Source organism: Bos grunniens, chromosome 18 (assembly GCF_055505025.1).
Source record: "Bos grunniens cultivar Pamir isolate PY7600 chromosome 18, Bosgru_T2T1.0, whole genome shotgun sequence".
Taxonomy (NCBI): Eukaryota; Metazoa; Chordata; class Mammalia; order Artiodactyla; family Bovidae; genus Bos; species Bos grunniens.
The window spans coordinates 4,604,991-4,625,808 of record NC_141182.1 but is presented as its reverse complement, the minus strand read 5'-3'; the positions used below and the strand labels follow the sequence as shown (position 1 = coordinate 4,625,808).

The following is a 20,818-nucleotide window of genomic DNA, read 5'->3' as shown; positions in this document are numbered from 1 at the left end:
TGCACTGCAGAATGCTGAGAAACTTGTTTTTATTAAACCATATGGGAAAGCCTGAAAAGAGCTGCATTTGGTCTGCAAGTGGCACAGCTGTACAAGAGTGACTAGAACAGGCTAAGTGCCTTCTGCTTTCAGTCCTCGCATTGTCACTGTTCACCGCTCCACTCTCTGCCCTCACACCCCCAGCACAGAAACCCTTCTTTACGTTGTCCTCAGAGGCCTGTGTTCGTGATGATCATCTGCCTGTGCATGCACAGCTGTTGTTGTGGGCTTGGGAAACCACTGGACCCCGGTTATTCCTCTTTCTTCCCCCCAGTACAGTGTGAACCTCTGCAGAAGCTGAATGGAGACTGTCAAATGCCTTACTAAGCCTAAGAATTCTTCTGGTTATGTAAATTTAGTCTAAAAGTTTTATTTTAAGAAATATATAGACATATGTATATAAGAAATATATAGATAAATTCTTATATGTGTGAGATCCAGGCATTTGGCATCACTGATATTCTTTAAAAAAACAAGTTCTGGAAAATGAATGAATGCATGTACACACACACACACCCCTACCTAAATTCCTAGTCTGATAAACTTTGTTTCATCCTAAGAATTCTACTCTTTATTTCTTCAACCAGAGAAAAAGCAGAAGTCAAACTAGTTATAACAACTGATTATATTTATGACCTGTCTTCTAGTTTCAAAAAGTAAGTATCTGCTATTTAGAGCTCATGAATAGTAACAAAAAATAATGGTGTATAAATACCAAAAGAGGAATTCATTTGAATCTTGTCTAAGTATATAACACTTGGAATAAAGCTGCCCATAAATCCAATTATACTAAGGAAAACATAGCTGACATAATTGTGGGAATCCAAAAATTTATTTTGAATTTTAGTAAATATTGGTTCTTGTTTATGTCACATTTGTGTTTAAAAGTAACATTGACATATTCATATTATTGTTGTGCTGTTTAGTTGCTTAGCCATGACCAACTCTTTGTGATCATAGCCTGCCTGGCTCCTCTGTTCATGAGGATTCTCCTGGCAAGAATACTGGAGTGGGTTGCCATGCCCCCCTCCAGGGGATCTTCCCAACCCAGGGATCGAACCCAGGTTTCCCTCATTGTAGGTGGATCCTTAACCATCTGAACCACAAGGGAAGCCTCATTTGTATTATTAATAGACTCTTTCTTTGCTCCTTTGAGGCTCAATGGAACGTAAAATCTGATCTTCCCAAATCAAATATATTAACAGATGAACTGTGTAATTCTAATGTTATAAATGTAAGAAATTCAGTTTTTACATAACCAGTCCTAGAGAGAGGTACCTATCATGATGACAGTCTCAGATGTTCCTCAGTCCTGGCACAGAGAATAAGATGAGTAAATACCATTTCAGACAACCCTCCCAGTCACAGTCAGAACGTGATTTATGGGATGTGAATCACTCTCCCAGAGTGACTAATGTGAAGAGCCAAAGGGAACGAAATTCTGCTCCAGGGTCTCAACTAAAAGCTGGCTTGTTTTATCTCTAAGTATTTACCTAGTGGTTCTGTGTGACACCTATCCAAGTGGTCTGAAGGGAAATGTTAGGGCTTTTCTATTGGATGTTTAAAATATGTATTTTCCTAATAAAGAATAATTTCCAAATTTTCCACATTGGTACTTATGAGTATAATTTGTAACTGTGGTGACTTGGTATTCTCCAAAGAAAATGCACTAACACTCACCCTAGTGTTGCACCGAGTCTGAAGTCAGTAAACTAGAATTCCTATTTTAGCCCCTAACTGAGGTTTCTAGCCACAGTCAAATCACATCACTTCTCTGGAATTTCAGCTTTATCTCTAAAATGGTAGAACTCCAGTATAACCATCTGTTATGCAAAGAAGTATAATATCACTTGGATAGAGATAACTTGAAAAGCTTTATTATTTACCCTAGTTCAGTTCAATCTCTCAGTCATGTCTGACTCTTTATGACCCCATGGACTGCAGCACACCAGGCCTCTCAGTCCATCAGCAACTCTCAGAGTTTACTCAAACTTATATCAATTGAGTCAGTGATGCCATCCAACCATCTCATCCTGTCGTCCCTTCTCCTCTTGCCTTCAATCTTTCCCAGCATCAGGGTCTTTCCCAGTGAGTCAGTTTTTCACATCAGGTAGACAAAGTATTGGAGTTTCAGCTTCAACATCAGTTCTTCCAATGAACAATTAATGGTTGGATCTCCTTGCAGTCCAAGGGACTCTTGAGAGTCTTCTCCAACACCACAGTTCAAAAGCATCAATTCTTCGGCACTCAGCTTTCTTCACAGTCCAACTCTCACATCCATACGCGATTACCGGAAAAACACAGCCTTGACTAGATGGACCTTTGTTGGCAAAGTAATGTCTCTGCTTTTTATCATGCTGTCTAGGTTGGTCATAACTTTCCAAGGAGCAAGCATCTTTTAATTTCATGGCTGCAGTCACCATATGCAGTGATTTTGGAGCCTATGAAGTGATGGACCGGATGCCATGATCTTAGTTTTCTGAATGTTGGGCTTTAAGCCAACTTTTTCACTCTTCTCTTTCACTTTCACCAAGAGGCTCTTTAGTTCCTCTTCACTTTCTGCCATAAGGGTGGTGTCATCTGCATATCTGAGGTTACTGATATTTCTCCTGGCACTCTTGATTCCAGCTTGTGCTTCATCCAGCCCAGCATTTCTCATGATGTACTCTGCATATAAGTTAAATAAGCAGGGTGACAATATACAGCCTTGATGTACTCCTTTTCCTATTTGGAACCAGTCTGTTGTTCCATGTCCAGTTCTAGCTGTTGCTTCCTGACCTGCATGCAGGTTTCTTAAGAGGCAGGTCAGGTGGTCTAGTATTCCCATCTCTTTCAGAACTCTCCACAGTTTATTGTGATCCACACAGTCAAAGGCTTTGGCAATGGATGCTTTTCTGGAACTCTCTTGGTTTTTCTATGATCCAGCAGATGTTGGCAATTTGATCTCTGGTTCCTCTGCCTTTTCTAAAACCAGCTTGAATATCAGGAAGTTCACGGTTCACATATTGCTGAAGCCTGGCTTGGAGAATTTTGAGCATTACTTTACTAGCGTGTGAAATGAGTGCAATTGTGCAGTAGTTTGAGCATTCTTTGGCATGGCCTTTTTTTGGGATTGGAATGAAAACTGACCTTTTCCAGTCCTGTGGCCACTGCTGAGTTTTCCAAATCTGCTAGCATATTGAGTGCAGCACTTTCACAGCATCATCTTTTAGGATTTGTTTAGGATTATTTACCTAAACAACCCTTAAAATAACAAAACAAACCATGTGACTAATAAAGATAACCAGGAATAAAGAAATATGCCATTTCCCAAAGAAATTACAAAAAAAGGGAAACATAAGCAAATGATACTGATTTTTAAAAAGAGCAATATGGTGAATTTAAACCCAACCATAAAAATAATAACACTAAATGGAGACAGTCTGAACATGCTATTTAAGACAGACTAGGGAACTGGACAAAGAATCAACATTCGCCTGTAGGGTGCCTACAAGGAGCTCACAGTAAATATAAAGCCAGAGATAATTTGAAATTGAAAGTACAGAAGAAGATATCAGACAATGTAAGTCTTAAAGAAAAGAATACACTGGGAACAAAGAGGGTCATTTTGTAATCAAAAAGCAGTCATAATGAAAAACTCACAGAGAGTAAGTAACCCTAAATCTCACTTGATAAAAGACCTTGAAAATGCACAAAGATAATAGAACCACAAAGGAAACAAACTCAAGTTAGTCAAATATTTAAACAATCCTTTCTCAGTAAAGAAAAAGTACACAGAAAATCAGAAAAATGTAAAAGACAAGCAATGTTATTAATCACCCTGACAATTATAGAACATTGCACCAAAAATAGCACAATACACATTATCTCAAGTTCACTTCTACACAGAGAATTCTACAAAATACACACACACACACAAATCTCTGAGAACTCTGTTTGGCAAAGTTGATACAAGATCAATATACTGAAATAAGTTATATTTCTTTGTCTCTAGGAACTAACAATGCTACCTAAGGCAATTTACAGATTCAAAGCAATCCCTATCAAAATACTAAGGGCATTTTTTCACAGATAGAGATTGAATAATTTTAAAATGTGTAAAGAAACACAAAAGAGCCTGAATAGCCAAAATAATCTTGATAAAGCAACTACTGAACTGGGAGAATCAGGTGCCCTGACTTTAGACTATACTACAAAGTAACCAAAACAGTACAGTTCTGGTACAAAAACAAACACAATGGTTAAAAGAACAGAACAGAGAGCCCAGAAATAAACCCACATACCTATGACATCAAAATTAAACATAAAAACAGTATTCTTTATAATAAAATCAAACATATGAAATACTTAAGGGTTAAAGCTGACACAGAGGTCATTAGTCATCAAGAAGTGGGAAGAGCAAAGGCACTGAGGCACAAGTATTGTCAGCCTTGAGGAGGAAACTGGAGCTGAGTGGACAGAGGGAGAGGGGTTGAAAAGTGAGTCCAGGAGGTAGCAAGGGGCCGTATGTGGCAGGGTCTCTGAGGCCTTGGTAAGAACCACTGACTTGTTATTTCTGCTCTTCCATGTAGATTCCTGGAAAATCCCATGGATGGAGGAGCCTGGTGGGCTGCAGTCCACGGGGTCTCGAAGTCAGACACGACTGAGTGACTTCACTTTCACTTTTCATTTTCATGCATTGGAGAAGGAAATGGCAACCCACTCCAGTGTTCTTGCCTGGAGAATCCCAGGGACGGGGGAGCCTGGTGGGCTGCCGTCTATGGGGTCGCACAGAGTCAGACACTACTGAAGCGACTTAGCTTTAGCTTTAGCTTATGTGGATTCCTACTTAATGTCAACACATTATAAATCGAACTGAAATCACACGAGGATGGACTTATTTTTCATTTGTGCCATGTTCACAAGGAAAACTGCGAGATTATTTGCCAATGACCCTCTGTTGTCTTTGCTCAGATGCCTTATAATACACAAACAAAGGCTCAAGAATTAAAAAAAAAATGTAAGATAAAGCTAAGGTTTCAAGAGGAGATGTAATTCCCTGGGTGAAAAAGTGAGGGGAGGGAGGAGAGAGGCAGGCAATGTCTGGAAGCAGAGAGCAAGTCTTGCATTACTCAGGGCCACTGCTTCACAAAAAGACACAGCTGGTGGCCCAGCCAACGGCTGCCTCTGGACTGTGTCCAGCATCAGAGGACAAGAGGGGCCACAGACCCCCAGCTCCTGCTCATCTCCTGTCTCACTGGTCAAAGTGAGTGTGGAGGGGGCGGCAAAGGCTGGGACGCTCTCATAAATAAGGAGCCAAGAGCCCAAGACGCAGTGAAGGCAAGAGAAACATGACTCACACACGTTTAACCTGGGAGAACTCTGACAACAAGATAAAACATCCTGAAGACAATAAATTCTTCCAAAAAGGGAAATAGAAATCTGCAGTGCCCCTGAGTGTATGTGACTGCAATATACAGCCACCTGCCCTCCCAACAGAGTAAGCAAAATACAATCACAATATTTAATAAAGGGAATCCTCAAACCAATTGCCTGTAGCTGATGTGAGCTTAGAGAAGAAACAGTGAAAATTAAATTCATCTACCCCGAGGTTAGTATGGGTGCTCAGTTGTGTCCGACTCTTTGTGACCCCATGGACTGTAGCCCACCAGGCTCCACTGTTCATGGAAATTCCCAGGCAAGAATACTGGAGTGGGTTGCCATTTCCTCCTCCAGGGGAGCTTCCTCACCCAGGAATTGAACCCACATCTCCTATGTATCCTGCGTTGGCAGGTGGATTCTTTACTATTGAACCACCTGGGAAGCCCTGAGATTAAGGATTAATTTAAGATGTCCAAGACAAAATATAAAGAGGACATAAGACATTTTGAATGGCTGAGAAAAGTTATTTTGAGGGGAAAGGTTACTATTACCTTTGATGAATAAACATAGTCCTACAGTAGGGAAAGAACATTTATTCAAGAGAAAACCATGCTAAATGAGACATCACAATGTTTTCAACTGTTTAACTCCATAAAAATACTGACATTAATATTTTATGATGTATTTGTTTTAAAAGGACTTAATGATTTCTCACAAAGCACGTCTATGTGTTCGTTTGAGCTGTGAATGAATTGGGTCCCGGGGCACCTGGGGTCTTGCCAGACTACCATGATCAGAAGCGGTCCTGAAGCATGCTGATAAGAGCACGTTAAAGCTGATCCATGTGGGACATGCGAGTATCGGATCCTAGACCCCCTCCCCTCTCTAGGTCTGCAATCCCTGTAGCTCACAGCGCAGGAACGAGTCCCGTTTTTGTGCTCAACTGTCTCAGATGCGGGAGGTGCCCCGGCCACCTCCATCCCCCTGACGGCCCAGGGCGGGCCCTGCTCTCACCCCTCACAGGAGCCTTCTCCAAACCACACCTCTCACTGGTGAAGCACTTCCAGAGACAAGGCTGCAGTCAGTCCGTCCAGAGAAGCCGTAGGTCTGCTCAATCCCCAGCCAGGGGCCTGAACAGACTAGTGACTGACTTCAGCTGCAACAAGACGTCATGGAAACCCCAGTGGACTTGGCATTCAAGATGCGGTTTCAATGCTGAGTCAGCAATGTTCAGCCTTGTGATGTCAGGGAAGTCGTTTTATCCAAGCATCAGTTACCTTACTCAGGGAATTCTAACATTCAGTTAGAACACAGAGACGACTGTTGTAACAGAACTCTAAACAGAAGGGTAAGCAAGGAAGAAATGACTTCCCCTGTGCCTGTGGGAGACTCCGGAGACACCACGCCTGACCCACCCACGTCACAGAGCTCAGGCTCCGCCTTGTTCTCCCACCAGTGAGGACACGGCCACATCCTCAATGTAAAAAGTGAAGTGAAGTGAAACTCGCTCAGTCATGTCTGACTCTTTGCAACCCAATGGACTGTACAGCCCATGGAATTCTCCAGGCCAGAATACTGGAGTGGTTATCCTTTCCCTTCTCCAGGGGATCTTCCCAACCCAGGATTGAACCCAGGTCTCTTGCATTGTAAGCAGATTCTTTACCAGCTGAGTTATCAGGGAAGCCTGATACGAAGGCAAACACCAATTCAGGCCTAAACTTACTGTTCTACTGATTATTTAAGACCAAGAGCTAGAAAACCACCCAGAATCTGTTTTGGTTCAATCTTTTAGAGTGATTTTTTTTTTTTTTTTTTTTTACATTTTAAAGTATGGAAGGAAGGAAATGAGGGAGGGAGAACAAAAATATGAAAACAAGAAAGAAAACGTGCCAGAGGCAGACTACGTGTGACTGCAAAGCCTTAAGTATTTACCAGTATGACTTCTGCAAGAAATGTTTCTGAACCTGATGGAGAGCATTTAACAATGCAAATGAAACTGAGAGGCCTCCTCACTGGCTGTCACCCCCAGGGGATGGAAACAGCCTCCTTCCTTGTCATCGTGGCCCCTTGAGCTTCTAAGCCAGGGATGACGACGACCCACTGTGCTTGTAAGGCGAATGTGGAGAAAAAGAGAGCAAGCCAGGCAGTCAGGCAGAGAAAGATTTATTACAGGAAGAGAGAAAGAAACTGACTGGCTTTAGAGAGAAACCAGCGCTCTCCTTTTACAGCCAACCCTTCTTATACCCTATTAATGGGGAATTGAGCCCTGGAGGAGGGGGCCTCAGTTTATCTTTAGCCTGCAGCTGGGGTCTTGTGGTCACATAGTCGAAGGGGTCTCACGGTCGGGTGGTCACATAGTCTTGAGAAACTGGCACCAGCAGAGAAAAACAGGATATCGCCTTAAAGAAGAAACAGGATGCCCACCAGGGCCAGGTGGCCGCTGTGACTTCATCCCTTGTTTGTCGGGTCACCACAATGGGCCATATTTTAACTATAGCTATGAGCCCCTCGTGAACCCTAACATTCCAGCCTTTTTGATATAGGCTAAGGGCCAAAGGTCAGTCATCTGTATCTGCTTCACACTAGTCTGGGGTGACATCATGGGATAAGATAAGAAAAGGCTGGAACATGGGTTAAAGGAAGTCTGAGTGGAGTCAAAGCTTTTGATAATTGGAGCAAGTTAGAAGTAGCTCATGTGCGGGGAGCTGCCCGTGAGAACGGGGTCCTTTATCTAAAGGACACAGCTCTGGGAGCTGCCTCAGTCCTTGAGGGTTTGCTTGCAAACATAGCTCTCTGTCCCGCCACCCCAGAGATTAGGCGATTATTTACTGCAGACACCTGGAGTTCTGGGCAAACTTCTCACGCACAGGGAAATGTTATCTGGTGTAAGAAATAATAACAGGGTGCCATTCCCATGCTCTCAAGATTTCTTGTGACTTTTTGTAAGATGTATAGGTCAACCAAGAAAAAATGCTAACTGTCTTGTCTTTCTCACGCTCTCCTGTATAAATATAAGATGCCGAATAAAGTCGGTGTCAGACCGCTTCCCTTTGTGGAGATGTGTCTGATCCTCTCAACCCCATCTTTGCTGTAGTATTCTTTTGCTGTAGTATTCTTTCTCAGCTGCGTCGTGCACATTCCCGGGACCTGATCGATTTTGCTGGCTGGCTCCGGCACTCATGAACAGTCTGGTTGGTGAAGGCTCGTAGGCAATCCTGGAGAAGCTTTGAAAACATGCATTAGACAGGGGCCGAAAGTTAGAATGAGGGTTAATATGAGAAGGGAGCCCAGTAAAGGTAGGACCCATGGCATCCAATCCCAATTGCTTAACCAGTTTTCCCATGAATTACTGAAATGTTGACACTTTCTTGAGGCCCTATTTGTCAGATTCTTTGCTGCCTCCTTTACAACACCCAATTTACCGGTGTAGAAACAGCAGTCTTCGTCTAGAAAAAGACAGAGGCCTCCTTTTCCTGTTGTGAGAAGGTCTAACCCTCTTCTGTTTTGAAGGACCACAGCTGCCAGGGAATCTAGTTGGCCCTGGAGAGTGATAAGGCCAGCAGCTACTTCCAGGCTTTCAGTAAGAACCTTAGAGAGACTCAGTTCAGTTCAGTCACTCAGTTGTGTCCGACTCTTTGAGACCCCATGAACCGCAGCACACCAGGCCTCCCCGTCCATCACCAACTCCCACAGTTTACTCAAACTCATGTTCATTGAGTCGGTGATGCCATTCAACCATCTCATCCTCTATCGTCCCCTTCTCCTCCTGCCCTCAATTTTTCCCAGCATCAGGGTCTTTTCAAATGAGTCAGCTCTTCACATCAGGTGGCCAAAGTATTAGAGTTTCAGCTTTGACATCAGTCCTTCCAGTGAATATTCAGGACTGATCTCCTTTAGGATGGACTGGTTGGATCTCCTTGCAGTCCAAGGGACTCTCAACAGTCTTCTCCAACACCACAGAGAGTAGTTTAAAAAGGTCATGAGTCCTGAGTCCCTGTTCCAATCCCTGCTGAGCTTATCAATAAGGGAATGAATTGAATTGCTCATTTGGGTGGGTTGTGGATTAGTGGGATAGGGAGAGTATGGTTGTTAGGAGCAACAGAGGTATCTGGGGCTAGATATACCAGGGTGCATGTCCCAGTCCAGTTAGTGGGAAGACTAATTGTGGTGTATGTGGTGGTTCCACATAAGAAAAATATTCCAGGAGTAAGGAGGCAGCAACGGGAATCAATAGCAAACAAGAGTCTCTCTTGGTATTTGTTAGCTGACCCCCAAACCGGGCTGGTGTCTTCAGAGGCTGAAGGAAACCTTCCTGAGAAAGCAATAGAAGGTCCTCTAGCTCCCAAGACACATTAAATAGCGCAACCCAAAGGAAAGATGTGAGGTGTGATTACAGAGGTACCACGGCATAGAGCCTAGATGTGGCTGTGAGTTATTTAGAGAGTCGTGTCTAGAAAAACAGAGGGGAACCTTTTGTTGTAAGCAGACATCAGAGGTAGGAGGTCCTCCCATAGCTGGTTGATATGGATGGAAGTGAGGTCAGCAAGAAGGGAGGACAACATTTTATCAGGATTGTTGATCTGATTTAGTGAATATAAATAGCACATATAGGACAAAAAGAGGTGTTCTCCCCTGTAGGTGTGATAGAGGGAAGTGTTTATGTGGTTCCACTGATCTGTGGAGACAGGTAGGGCCGATCCATGTGGCGAGGAGATGGACAAACAGATCCAACAATCACTAGACAGGGTTGGATTTGAGGTATTGAGTAAACGGTAGGTTAAGTTTTAAAAAGGTAAGTTAAATCTGGGTAGAGTGAGAATTAGGTAGGGTGTGATGGATGTATAGAAGAAAGGAAAATGAGATCAGTACCACAATGTGGTGGCTCGTATTTAAGGGGAGTAAATGAGGAGGATAAGGACCCAGGTGTGAAAGTAAATTTGGACAGGTGTAAAGTCTATTAAGTCTCCCTGTAACCATAGGTCAGTAATAAAATCAAGAGGTGTGAAAAGATCAGTGATTATGAAATTTTGTGAAAAAGTGAGGTTTTGTGATATTACATGTAGAAAAGTGGGCAATGAGTTCATTTAAATTTACAGTAAAAGAAGACCCCAAAGGATGGAAACCATAAAGAAATAAATGAAACAAAAGAGGAATATCTTAACAGGAGTCCACTCAAGGCGGATACAGAATAAAGTCCTATTCCAAACAAGGTAAGTAAAGGGAGTCCCTGTCCAACCAGTAACCAATACATCTAATCGTCCCTTTTACTTATCAATATTGGTTATTTTTGGCTGTTCCACTTCTTCAGGGATTTGATCCAGTCAGAGCCTGTCGGGGCCCGGGATCATGCTGGAGTAGCAAGGGATGTCCGAATGGGGAGTAATTTTTGGTGGAGATGGAGAGTCTCCTGGGCCCACTTTAACCTGGAGATATGAAACCAAGGATGACCTGCCAGTTTAGGGGCTGCCGGTATGGTTAAAATGACCTCAAAAGGGCCGGTCCACCGAGGCTGTAAATCTTTATGGTGTAAGGTCTGAAGTAAAACTCGATCCCCAGGAATGAGTGTTAAGTCAGTAGGATTTGTTTGAGGAGGCTTTGGGAGACAGCAATTTGCATGTTGTCTCATGAGGTGTCTAATAAGGATAAGGGAAGGGAGACAACCTCCCATTAAGGGACTTGTAGTAGGAAATTGACCTAAGAGAAAAGGGCGTCCACACATGAGCTCAAAAGGACTAGAAAGACGGAGCCCGTGGAGTGGCCCTAATGCGAGCCAAAGCCACAGGAAGGCGTTCAGCCCATGGCTTCTGTAGTTCAAGAGAAAGTTCAGTCAGTTGCGTTGGGAGAATTGAATTTGCCTTTTCTACTTGCCCTGAGGATTGAGGTCTATGAGGACTATGTAGCCTCCAGGTTATGCCAAGAGATTGGGCTACTTGTTGAGTGATTTGTGAGACAAAAGCCGGTCCATTGTCAGACTGGAGAGAAAGCAGGAGGCCAAAGCGAGGGAGGATTTCTCGAATAAGAACTTGTGTTACCTCTGAGGCAGTTTCTGACCTTGTAGGAAAAGCTTCAACCCACCCCAAGAAGGTATCCACTTTAGTGATAACTTTAGTATGAGTTTTATTTTATGTGTAGGAGGCATGTGAGTGAAGTCGATTTGCTAGTCTTTTCCCTCTATGTGACCTTGTGCCTAATGTGTGCGGAACGCGGGAATGGGCTTGGAGCTCCCTGGGGTGAGACAGAGGGACGCACAGTAGTGAATGGTTTGCTGTAGGAGTGAAAGGAGGTTAGGATAAGTGATAAGAGGTCTTAAAAGGTGGTAGAGAGGTTTAGTGCCTATACGTAAAGCTCAATGATTGTCTGTAAGAATTTCTATGGCAGCGGCCTTGCTTTTGCAACCAGTCTCCTTAAAGTTGGGCTCCCTCTGTAATAACTACGTCTTTTCCTCGGGGTGATAGAGAGGATTTATGTTAGGGATTACTATGAGCTGATGAGCAGGTGTTCGGAGTGAGGCTTGCTTTGCCTCCCTGTCAGCAGCATTGTTACGCCGTGAGATGAGGTCTGATGCCACTTGGTGACCTCAACAATGTATGATGCCAGCTTTGGTTGGCATATTGGCTACCTTTAGGAGTTGAAGTATAAGTTGGGCTTTTAGTTATGGGGGGTCCTTTTGTAGAAAGGAGCCCTTATTCTTTCCGGATGGCTGCATGTGAGTGTATGGTGTGAAAGGTATATTTAGAGTCAGTGTATATATTTATTCATTTGTTAGCTGCAAGTGTAAGTGCCCTGGTTAGTGAATAAGTTCTGCCCTTTGGGAGGAGGTTCCTGCAGGGAGAGGTTGAGATTCAATAACCTCAGTGTCAGAAACAATTGCATATCCAGCTACTTTTTCCTTTTGGGATTGTATAGGAGCTACCATCAATATACCAAGTAAGATCAGGGTTATTTAAAGGGACTGAGGAGATATGGGAGAAATGAGGTATCAAGTCTTTCTAACGTCTCATTACAAGTGTGAGTTGGAGGCTCAGAAGAATTAGGGATAAGGGTGGCGGGGTTAAGAGTAGGGCAGCGTTCAGAAGAGAACTCGGGTGATTCTAGGAGGGTGATGTGGAGTAGTTGGATACAAGAAGGGGATAGAAGAGCCATGGTCTTGTGTGAGAGTAAGTGGGAAAATGACCCACTTACTAAGAGTAAGAGAGTAAATGACTGTGGGTATCCCAAAAGTAAGTTTTTTGCTTTCTTGAGCAAGAAGCGCAGCTGCAGGCAGAGCACGCAGGCAGGCTGGCCATCCTTGTGTGTGGTGGTATCCAGTTGTTTTGACAGATAAGCAATGGGGCCAAGGGAAAGGTCCTGCACCTGTCCTAAGACTCCTAGGGCAACTTTATGTCTCTCAGTAGTATGGAGTATAAAAGGGCGAGAGAGATCAGGCAGTGTTAAAGCTGGGGCCGAGAAGATAGCTTGCTTTAGAGCATTAAAGGCTGATCGGATGTTTGACTTAGGCTCAAGAAGTCCAAAAGATCCCCCGGGTAGCCTGGTATAGGAGTTGTGCTAGGAGGGCAAAATTGGGGATCCAGAGGTGTAGATACCCAGCCAAGCCCCAGATGGACAGATTTCTCTTTTTGATACAGGGAGTGGTAGGGCAGATATAAGGGACTTTCTATCAGTAGTTATATGTCTCTTTGTTGGTGTCAGGAGAACTCCAACACATAGGTGTTGGAGGTGACCTCAAAAAGGGAAAGTTGAACCTTACTAGAAGATACGCAATAGCCCTGATCAACTAGGAAGTTGAGGAGTTGTATGTCGCTCAGAGTGTAAGAGTGAGGGGCTACAACGGAGGAGATCATCTACATATTGGAGGATAGAGCTTGGGGCAAGATTGAGGGAGGTTAAGTCTGAGGCCAGGGCTTGGCCAAAGAAATGAGGACCATCACGAAACCCTTGGGGAAGGACAGAACGTGTTAATTGTTGGGAGAGATGAGGGTCTGGATCTGTTCAGGTAAAAGCAAAAAGATCTTGAGAGTCTGGGTGTCAAAGGAGGGCAAAAAATGCATGCTTGAGGTCCAGGACAGTGAAATAGGCAGTAGGAGGAGAAATAAGGGCAAGAAGAGTACAGGGATTTGGGACTACCAGTGAGTGGGGACTACTGGGTCAGCGGGGACGACGGCAGCATTAATGTCTCAGGTCTCGACCCAGGCCGTAGGAGCCATTTGGCTTTTCAACAGGTAGGATAGGCGTGTTATAAGGAAAGTGAGTAGGACACAAGAGATCCTAAGCACAGCAGCTTAGAGATGATGAGTTTAAACCCCTGTTGATGTATCTGGGAAACAGGGTATTAAAGTTGATTGGGAAACTTTGTTGAGTCTTTTAGATGAATATAAACAGAATATGGAGGGGTGATCAGTTTCCCAGACTATACAGCTTACAGAGGAGGAGGATAATGAGGGGGGCTAGGACATAGTAGGTTCAAGAAGCAGTAGCCAGGCCAGGTCAGGAAAAAGATTTGGAATAGAGAGGAAAGCCTTGAATTTGGAGAGTAGATCCCTTCCAAGGATTGGAGTGGGGCATTCTGGGAGTGTGAGGAAAGAATGAGAGAACGGGGTATTCCGAAGTGTGCAGAGGCTCAGTAATCTGTGGTATAGACACCAAACCATCAACCCCCACAACAGAGATCTGAGACTAGTTTTTCCAGAATAAGCAGGCATGGCAGAATAGGTGGCCGTGTAGATAAAAAAAAGAGATCAGCTTACCTGCCACTGTGAGTTACCCTGGGCTCTGTAGAGATGAGGAGAGTTGGGGCCTGGGGCCCTGGGCACCTTCAGCCTTTGGTGGCAAGTCTCAGGGGTCTCGGCAGAGCTGGGTCTGAGGACTTCTGCTCAGGACCAGGAGGAGATGTTCGGATCCCTAGAGGGGGATTAGGGCAGTCTACCTTCCAGTGTCCCTTTATGCCACAGTAAGGACATGGACCTGAAGGGGCCCAGTGCCGTTCTTTACTGCACTTATAACAGGGCTTAGATGATTTCTTTTCTCTCCCAGAGGATTGAGGTTTGGAGCCATGCAGGGCAGTGGTTCTCTCTTCGAGCCTTTTCTAGTTTTGCCTGTTCTTCCCAGTTACTGAAAACTTTAAAAACCAAATTTAAAAGATCTCATTGAGAGGTTTGAGGGCCTTCCTCTGCCTTTTTTAGCTTTTTTTTGAATATCTGGGGACTGGGAAATACAATGGGTATTAAGGACAATAGTACCCTCTGCTGAAGTTGGATCTAGTTTTGTATATTTTTGTAGGGCTTCTGTTAATCTAGCTAGAAATTGTGCTGGATTTTCATCTGGTCTTTGAGTTATTTCTCTGAGTTTATCAAAGTTAATACCTTTATGTCCTGCTTTTTGCTGCTGCTGCTGCTAAGTTGCTTCAGTCGTGTCTGACTCTGTGTGACCCCGTAGATGGCAGCCCACCAGGCTCCCCCATCCCTGGGATTCTCCAGGCAAGAACACTAGAGTGGGTTGCCATTTCCTTCTCTATGCATGAAAGTCAAAAGTGAAAGTGAAGTCCTGCTTTTTGGAGGCCTGCAATAAGGTTATTAAGGTTGATTGGGAAACTTTGTTGAGTCTTTTAGATGAATATAAACGTGATTACGGGCTGTTCTCCCTGGACGCCCTGCCTGGTATTCCCAATTAGGGTAGTCCCTGGGAACGGCAGCTGAGCCTACAGGCTTAGTATCATCAGTTTGATATATTTCATCGACTTGAGCCTGAGCGGCTTGCCAGACTCCTCCTCCTCCTTCTGGGAGGAGGGCAGAGGAGAGTATAATGTAAATATCATGCCAGGTCAAGTCATAAGACTCGGTGAGGTATTTAAATTCTTTTAAATAAGTGTCAGGGTCAGAGGAAAAAGGGCCAAGACATTTTTCGATTTGAGATAAATCAGAGAGGGAGAATGGGACGTGTACCCGAACAATGCCTTCTGTACCAGCCATCTCTCCTAAGGGAAGGAGGGGAGTGGGGAGGGATTGGGGTCCTGTTTCTTTAAGGCTGTTCTCAGCCGGGTATGAGGAGGGGGTTTAGGGAGGTCAGATGGGGACTTGAGGCTCGGTAGTAGGGGGTGCGGGGAGGAAGGTGGGGGTGGAATGTAAGGTGGAGGTTGTGGGACCGGCTCTGCTATGATAGGATGAGAGGCGATTGGAGGTGCACTGTGGTCAGAAGGGTCAAAAGACGAGGAAAAATCCAAACAGGGATCAGAAGATATAGTAGTAGGGGGATGTGGTCCAGAATGGGCTGAACGTATCTGAGAAGTAGAACACTGAGTACAGAGAGAGGGCCAGAGAGCCGAGAGCAAAGAAAGCCTGGGCAGAAGGGACCTCTGACCACTCGCCATTGTGGCGGCAATCGGGGGCTCCGTTTTCTGGCCACTGGGACCTCACATCCAGTCGATATTGTGGCCAGAACGTGTTGGAGTAATAAGTGAGTCCCTTTGGGCTTACTTCTTGAAAAGCCAAGGTATTTTGGTTTTGGAGAAGGCAGCCTAAAGGGGTAGATTTTGCAGGTTAGACTGCGAATTTCCAGTTCTAGTTGAATAGGGAGGGAAGGCAAACAAGGGTGAGTGAAAAAACCAGAAAGGCCCGAGAAAAAAGGCGTCCCGTTCTTACGGCCTTCTCGTCAGCGACAGGGTCCACTGTGAAATGGGCGCCCCCTATTCCAAAGTGAGACCAGGGCCCAAGGGCCGAGGGTGCCCTCCGCCTAGCGCTAGGGCTTCAAAAACCAGACGAGAAAGAGGATCCGAGAGAGCAGGAATTCACTCACCCCTGCAGCCCATGAAATGAGGGCCGGTGTGTGGACGTCAATCCAGCAAGGCAAGTGGAGAGTCCCATCCCGGGGGCTCCGCCCACTTTCTCTTGAGGTCCAAGGGAGGGAATTCCCCAAGGTGGGCTCAGGAGAGGAGCCCCTCTAGCCGCGGTGGGTCTTCCCTCCCGGGTTTCAGCCCCAGAAACGGAAGGCGAGCGCGGAGAAAAAGAGAGCAAGCCAGGCAGTCAGGCAGAGAAAGATTTATTACAGGAAGAGAGAAAGAAACTGACTGGCTTTAGAGAGAAACCAGCGCTCTCCTTTTACAGCCAACCCTTCTTATTAATGGGGAATTGAGCCCTGGAGGGAGGGGGGCCTCAGTTTATCTTTAGCCTGCAGCTGGGGTCTTGTGGTCACATAGTCGAAGGGGTCTCACGGTCGGGTGGTCACATAGACTTGAGAAACTGGCACCAGCAGAGAAAAACAGGATATCGCCTTAAAGAAGAAACAGGATGCCCACCAGGGCCAGGTGGCCGCTGTGACTTCATCCCTTGTTTGTCGGGTCGCCACAATGGGCCACATTTTAACTATAGCTATGAGCCCCTCGTGAACCCTAACAGTACAGAACCCCTCTCAGGATCTGAACCTCTTTCACCAGGAAGCACCCAGTGGCGCTCAGCTGAGAAGCACAAGGATACTCAACCTCCCTGGGACTATCTGGGCCACCGTCGGAACCTCCCCACCCAGGAAGGCCCCGCCCCACGTGCGTCTCTATGGTTACAGGCCCCGCCCCCCATCAGAAGGCTGGATTCCAGGCAGCCTTGGATCATTGACTCGGGCTAGAATTCTCCCTACTGCAAGGGGGGAACCTCATTGTGGTTGCCACATGTACCCCTTTTATTTACACTATTATTTTGAGAGTTTAATGAGATCATGGATATATATAAAATCTATAGTGTTAAGAAGTACTCTGTAAAAAGTTACAAGTGGTATTAGTTCTGAAGTTATCCTTACTGACCTCTGCTCTTCCTCAAATTCGCGTATCTGAGTGTCTGATAACACACAGCTCCTTTCCTAGCTCAGAATCCAGGATGGAGGTCCCTCTCTGACCCTGCTTTGGTTTCGTAACTTCTTCCACATCCCCCTGAAGACCTCATTACACCTAGACACAGGATGGGGTCTGAGACGGTGAGAAATACACAACCCCCTCATGGTCTGTCTAGCAAGTTCACTATTTACTGAATAATCCCTCCTTAGGAAACGAGAAATCAAGGTCTTCCATCCTTCCTTCCCTCTCCCTATTCCTTCTTCTCCCTCTCCCCTTTCCTCTTTTTTTCTTTCCTTCTATTTATTTCACTAACACATTAAGCAAGTGTATAAAAACAAAGCCAGCCATCTAGGGTTCTGCAACAGGGAGTTAGCTCGCACCTAGAGTTGGCTCCCAGGCACTGCTGCCCTGGCCAGAACATGAGAATTAAAATTCATTTTTATGACATACATCTGCTGCCCACCCTATCTATTCAGAAGCTACTCCTAAATTTTCTAAGGAAAATGAAACAGATTCTCACTCCCAGTGGAGCCCAGCCTTATGTGCACAGGACCAGAAGAATCTTTGCAGCTTCTTCCAACAGAAAGAGTTACAACAGTTGATTTGAGCTTCTTTTTAACTGAAAGCAGTATTTTCGGTATTGACGGTTAACAAGAACTGACTTCAGGTGCGGACATAAAGCAAAACCAACCAGCTGTATTTCTTGCAAAGTCGGCTGAAGCACTGGGAACCCACACGCACGTGGAGGACATGGAAACCAAACTTGGATCTGCCATTTCAAAGCCCGGGGTGTCACCTCCACCCCATGTTTTCAACAAAGATATAAACAGTGCCCCGAGCCTTTGTTAAAAACAAGACATCAGGCCCAGAACAGAGTCGCTTATCCTAAGTCCCGCGTCACCAGACTGAGACTGTTTCAGCTTTCCCAGAGACAGCATCTTCAGTAAGTCCACCAGAAACCCCCTGACCAGCACCAGTCAGGGTATCTGCCTGACTGGCCCCTGCTAGCCTCTAAACCAGGGGTCCCCAGCCCCCAGGCCTGGGGCCAGTACCAGTCCACGGTCTGTTAGGAGCTGGGCCACCCCGTGGGAGGTGAGCGGCTCCCCATTGCTGGCGTTACCGCCTGAACCACCAACGCCCCTCCCTACCATCCATGGAAAAACCGCCTTCCACAAAACCAGTCCCCGGAGCCAAAAAAGCTGGGGACTGCTGCCCTAAAGGAAATAATTGTGCAATAACCAACTAGCTTTTTTTGACTAATAAAACTCCCCAGTTCCTGCTCCTTTCTGTCTATAAAAGTCTTTCATTTTGTACAGCTTCTCAGAGTTTCTGTCCACCTACTTGACTGGATACTGCCTGATTGAAATCAATTTTTGCTCAAACTCTAAAGGTTTTACAATGCCCCAAATGTCCCCTCTCCCGAAAGCCGCCAGGCGCCCAGAGCAACCCGGGCCGGTATCTGCTGTTCTCTCGCTGTCCCTGGAGGTGCTGGGTGAGTCCACTTGGTCCTGGATCCCCAGCTTTTGCTTCCTGAGCTTCCAGGCCATCTGAACATTTCTTTTTCTGCTCTGGGTCAGGAAACCTGCTAGAGGCTGCCTGCTCTGATGCAGGAAGGAGAGTGTCTGGCATCAGAGTGGATCTGACTTAGGGTGGGGCTGAGGTCTCAGGTGAATACAATTGTGTTTTACAGCTGAAATAGCAGGTTAAACCTATCAAACATAATCCATGGGGAACTTTTTAATTTAGGAAGGCCTGGCGTGCTGCGATTCATGGGGTCGAAAAGAGTTGGACACGACTGAGCGACTGATCTGATCTGATCTGAAGCTTATCCCTTTACAAGATGCCCTGAAGCAGCGGTTCCCAACCTTTTTGGCATCAGGCACTGGTTTCATGGAAGACAGTTTTTCCACTGATGAGGGAGGAGGGGGATGGTTTGGGGATGATGCAATCGGATTACATTTATTGTGCACTTTATTTCTATCCACTCACAGTTGAATCCCAGAACCAAATTAATGACTCTGAGTTTGCAAAGAAAAGGGCAATGTAAAATTTTACCTCCCTCACTTGACTAGGCACCACAGATAGAGACCTGGGAAAGCTGACCCTGGTAACAATTTCCACCCTTTGGTGGCTTCTGCTAATTTTCCCAAGTTCCCTTCTGCAGGTTCTGGAGAGAAGGAAGAGGAATTTTTCTTCTACCCTTTACACTGAGTCCTTGGCTCACTCGTTCTCTAGGGTAGGGGTCCCCAACCTACAGGATCTCTTGCCCAATGATCTGGACACTTGGGTTGTTTCCACATCTTGGATATTGTGAATAACACTGCAGTGAACATACAGGTGCATAGATTCTTTCTAGTCAGGGTTTCATTTTCTTCAGATAAATACCTGGAGGTGGAGTTGCTGGATCATAAGGTAGTTCTATTTTTAACTTTTTTTTAGGACGCTCCACTGTTTCCACAGTGGCTGCACAGATGCACATTCTCACCAATACTTCTTTTCCTTTTATGACAGCCATTCTGACAGTTGTGAGATCATAGCTCATTGTGGTTTTCATTTATATGTTCCTAGTGATTCGGAATGTTGAGCATCATTTCATGTGCCTGTTGGCCATGTGAATGGCTTTGAAAAAAATGTCTGTTCAGATGTTCTGTCCGTTTTTTAGTTGGATTGTTATTGAGTTCTATGAGCTCTTTATTTTGGATATTAACCCCTTACTGGATATGTGATCTACAATGTCTTCTGCCATTCAGTAGGTTGCCTTTTTACTTTGTTGGTGGTTTCCTTCACAGTGCAGAAGTTCTTTGGCTTAATGAAGTTGCATTCATTTATGTTTGTTGTTGTTGTGGTTGTCACTGCCTTTGGAGTCAGATCCAAAAAAACATCACAAAGAGCAATGTCAAACACCTTACTGCCTATGTTGTCTTCTAGGAGTTTCACAGTTTCTGGTATTGCATTCAAATCCTTAATCCATTTTGAGTTAGCTTTTGTGTATGGTATGAAATAGTGGTCCAGTTTTCCTAACACAATTTATTAAAGAGACTGTCCCTTCCCCACTGTATATTCTTGGCATAAATTGACTATATATGCTTGGGTCTATCTCTGAGCTCTTTGTTCATTTCACTGATTTATATGTCTGTTTTTATGCCAGTGCCATGATTACTATAGCTTTGTAGTACAGTTTGAAATCAGAAAGTATAATGCATTCAGCATCATTCCTCTTTCTCAATACTGCTTTGGCTCAATATCTCAATATTTAGGATATTTTGTGGTTCCATACAGATTTTAGTATTATGTGTTCTAAATATTTCTGTGAAAATGCCACTGAGATTTCAGTGAGGATTGCATTGAATCTGTAGATAATTTTGGGTAACATGGACATTTTTACAATATTATTTTTTCCAATCCATTGTGTCTTCTTCAATTTCTTTCATCAATGTCTCACAGTTCTCAGTGTATGGATCTTTTGCCACCTGCCTTGGTTAAATCTATTCCTATGCATTTTCTTCTTTCTGATGCAATTATAAACAAGATTATTTTCTTGATTTCTCTAATAGTTTGTTGATAGTATTTAAGAACATAACAGGTTTTGTATATTGATTTTGC

The 20,818-nt window shown here is 44.7% G+C and overlaps 1 protein-coding gene and 1 long non-coding RNA gene across 2 annotated transcripts in view; both read right to left on the bottom strand.

Moving 5' to 3' along the window:
• Nucleotides 1–1,894: 1,894 nt before the first annotated feature.
• On the bottom strand, nt 1,895–3,282 carry LOC147352959 (uncharacterized). Its single transcript, XR_015145273.1, has 2 exons — nt 3,169–3,282; nt 1,895–3,054 (listed from the first exon to the last, which is right to left on the bottom strand). It is a non-coding gene; the product is annotated as an uncharacterized LOC147352959 (long non-coding RNA).
• Nucleotides 3,283–7,547: 4,265 nt separating this feature from the next.
• The window catches only part of SYCE1L (synaptonemal complex central element protein 1 like), a 30,033-nt gene continuing 16,762 nt past the window's right edge, over nt 7,548–20,818 (bottom strand). Inside the window, exon 2 of the mRNA XM_086349992.1 lies at nt 7,548–8,624. Coding sequence (XP_086206118.1) covers nt 8,520–8,624 — 105 coding nt within the window. The 3' untranslated portion in view covers nt 7,548–8,519. The remainder of the gene's footprint in view (nt 8,625–20,818) is intronic.